The following is a 3,617-nucleotide window of genomic DNA, read 5'->3' on the forward strand; positions in this document are numbered from 1 at the left end:
TGGGTTCTCAGGGACATGAGGAGGTTGGCGTAACACGCATGACCTGGAATCACCAGAGGGAGGCGGGCCGGGATTCCGACCTCTGACCGGCACAAGTCAAAGTGAGAACTGTCAGTTGGGGCTGGCAGTGACCTCCACCTGGAATCACCAGAGGGAGGCGGGCCGGGATTCCGACCTCTGACCGGCACAAGTCAAAGCGAGAACTGTCAGTTGGGGCTGGCAGTGACCTCTGCTGAGAAGCTGTCATTGGCTGAGCTCCGTCCATGCTGTAGACGCTGACCGGATGTGATGTCCCTGACTTCCTCTTCCAGACCATGGAGGCAGTGAGCGCCTGGGTCCCGGGCGTGGGGATGCATCAGTAGAGAGGAGTCTGCAGTGCTGCCAGGCATCAAGTGGGGATCGAAATAATTTCTGAGGAGACCATCCACCACAGAAAAGTGAGGCCCACTAGATAAGAGCCCCGCGCCTCCCCCGGGTCAGGGCTGGGAGGCTGACCTAACGCACACTTCTAACTTGGTAGTGTTCGGCTTGGACCTGTGTGGTGCTGGGTTGAGGCTCACCGGACCAGAGAGAGTGAGCTGCGCACAGTGTCTCGCTCTTACTCGTAGATCAAGGAAGCCCCAGTGGAGTGGGAATCCCGGGGAATGCAGCCTTGAACTGTTGTCCATGCTGAGAGGCTCTGGGCAAGGCTGTCAGGTAGATGTGACGCGTCCAGAAATCAGGAGGCAGAGGCTTTGATCTGTGCTTGGGCTGTGTTAGGTCCGCCAGATAAGAGACCCCAGGACTTGTCTGGACTTCAAGTAAGGCAGCTTGAGTGAGAACTGGGTTGGAGCAGGGGAGGGGGTGACCTCGGACACCAGTGCAGATGGTGGGCGGGGCATCTAGCTCCTGCTGTCAGTCCTGGGAAAGCCCCGGTAGTGTTTCTGGGGGAGGTACCTTCACACTTCCTCCTCAGTTGACTTCAGGAGATGTGACATTGGTCTTAGGGGGACAGCCTCCTGTTGGTGTGGGGAGAGTGGACCAGGCCCTAAGAATTGCCCAGGTAATGAACCTGAGGGAGGCCTGATGGGACCTCGTTCCTCAGGGCTGCGATGGCTCTCCAGAGCCCCAACCCACCTGCCTGGCTGGAGATTGTGGAGAATTCCCAGCGTGGTTTGCCTGGCTGCACACTCGGAAGCATTCAGGCCTCCCCTCCATGCTCTTGGGGGATATGGCAACCGGGAGGTGAGGAGACCTGGGGGGCCCTGTGGCTGTATTGTCAGAGGTCCGTTGGGTGGCGGCTTAAGCAGAGCCACCGGCCACAGTTGCGTTTGCCAGCTAAGGCCATTCACCTCTGCCTTCCCTCTCTTCAGCAGTGATTCCTCATTGCCCTCCTTCCTGTCCACAGTCCTACCTGCTGCCACTCGCAAGAGCCGTCATGTCTCTGCATCAGAAGAATCCACAACGCTCTCGGCGTCAAAGCCTTCAGACCCGCAGCGAGACCCAGGGCCTGCAAGCTGCACAGACGTCCGAGGCACTGGTGAAGACCCGTGTGTCTTCGCCTCCTCTAATGCCTGGCAGTTCGAAGGGGGCTTCTGCTGCTGGTGTTCCCAGCACTCGTGAGGGTGCTCAGGGTTTCCTGTCATCTCCTGTTGCCATCACAGCCACCTCATCAAGCAGATCGGGTGTGCGCTCCAGTGGCCACAGGGAGGTGGAGAGCACTGCGCAGGCTGCCCCACAGCCCGCAGAATTGCCCTTAGATCCTATAGATAGGTTAGTGTCTCTTTTGGTGTGTTACCTGCTGCACAAGTATCACATCAAGGAGACTGTAACAATGGAAGATATTTTCAAGGTTGTCTCCCCAGTATGCAATGAACACTTCCGTGTGATCTTTGCAAATGCTTGCCAGCGCCTGCAGGTGGTCTTTGGCCTGGATATGAAGGCAGTGGATCCCCCCAACTACCGCTATGAGCTCGTCATCAGCATGGGCCTCACATATGATGGGATGCTGTCTGACCAAGAGCGCGTGCCCAAGACCGGCGTCCTGATCGTCGTCCTGGGTGTGATCCTCATGAAGGGCAATTGTGCTACCGAAAGGGAAGTCTGGCGAATTCTGAATGCGATGGGCATGCATGCCGGGAGAGTGAACCCCTTTTTCGGGGAGCCCCGGAAGCTCATCACCAACGATCTCGTGAAGGAAAAATACCTGGAGTACCGGCAGGTGGCCAACAGTGATCCTGCCCAATTTGAGTTCCTGTGGGGCCCGAGAGCATATGCTGAAACCACCAAGATGAAAGTCCTGAAGTTCCTGGCCAGGGTTAATGGGGTTGAGCCGAGTGCTTTCCGATCTCAGTATGAGGATGCTCTGCAAGATGAGGAAAAGAGGGCCCAAGACACCATGTCAGACACGGCTGCCTCCCTTCTGGGGCCCCTGCTGGTTCTAGTGGCAAGTCTAGTCATGCCTACTGTCCCTAGTGACCCCCGAGGCTGATTCCTCACTTTGTTGTTCAAAGGCCATTTAGAGTTCAAAGAATTGAGGCCTGAGGTAGGGCTGAAAGGAGCACAGGATGTATGTGTATGTGTAACTTGGAAATGTGTTCTTTTGTTTGTCACGTGTTTATTATTCAAATGTTGTTTCTTTTAGTACAGATTCAATTAGCTTCAAAATCTCCAACTTTAGGTGCGGTATCAGTCTCACATGGAAGGCTATCATGAGGTTAAGTGGTAAAACCTCTGCTGTTTTGCAAAACTGATTGCAACCATCTCATATTGTCACCTGGAATCAGATCGCACAGAAGTTCTGTACGCATTTATTCGAAAAATGGATGAAATCAGCTTTAAGATAGTTTGGTTTATGAAGTTGAAGCAAATGCATTTTTGTCCAGTTCCAGCTTTTTTGTCTGTAAGGGTTCAGAATGTCAGCTCAGAATATGCTGTTTGGCATATTTATTTTGAATTAAAGATATTTGAGCAGTAGCCGATGAAGGAGGGACACTCTGACCCTTCTTAATCCCCCTGAAAGCAGGAGATAAATCTCTCATGGGAATGGTGTCCTACCTGTACCAGGAGGGTACAGGGCATTCTTATCACTAGAGAGAAAAGTTAGAGCCAAATGGCTGTATGAACCTTATTATTTACTACTTGCTACCCTTAACCCACACCACTCTGCCATGTCAATTCTTCGTAGATTCATTTTTAGTTTGTCTAAAAGTTATAATAAAAGCTTCCTGCTTTGGTCACTTCTTTGAGTCTCATATTTTTGTGGGGCTCCCATATGTACATTTGTATGTAATTAAATTTGTGTTTTCTTCTGTTAATCTGTCCTTTCACTAAGGGGTGTGGAGTGGGTTGTCTTCCTCAATAACCTAGAAGGATAGGGGGAAATTACTTTTCATCCTCTATGTGTGCATTACAACACCCTTCCCCTGGATATTCTCCAGTGTGCCTTCTTGTCCAAATTGGACTGTGAACCTGCTGACCAGCACTGCATTGCATCCTCTTCTGAGGCTTTCTTTCTGCACCCCCAAGGAACTGCCGAGCATCACCTGCCCTTTCCCTGACTTAGTGTGTTCCAAGTACCTGGCAGCCCCATCCTCACCGTGGAACCTCTCTGATAGCAGTGTCCTGTTCCACGCGAA

General features: G+C 52.4%; 1 protein-coding gene across 1 annotated transcript; it reads left to right on the forward strand.

Moving 5' to 3' along the window:
• Nucleotides 1-1,417: 1,417 nt before the first annotated feature.
• LOC130682012 (melanoma-associated antigen B16-like) lies at nt 1,418-2,470 on the forward strand. Its single transcript, XM_057496017.1, has one exon. The coding sequence runs from the start codon at nt 1,418-1,420 to the stop codon at nt 2,468-2,470; it is 1,053 nt and encodes a 350-aa protein (XP_057352000.1).
• The last annotated feature ends 1,147 nt before the right edge of the window (nt 2,471-3,617 follow it).

Source organism: Manis pentadactyla, chromosome X, assembly GCF_030020395.1.
Source record: "Manis pentadactyla isolate mManPen7 chromosome X, mManPen7.hap1, whole genome shotgun sequence".
In the NCBI taxonomy this organism is placed as follows: Eukaryota; Metazoa; Chordata; class Mammalia; order Pholidota; family Manidae; genus Manis; species Manis pentadactyla.

Coding starts and splice junctions, on each gene's coding strand:
- LOC130682012 (XM_057496017.1), top strand. CDS start 1,418: ATGTCTCTGCATCAGAAGAATCCACAACGCTCTCGGCGTCAAAGCCTT.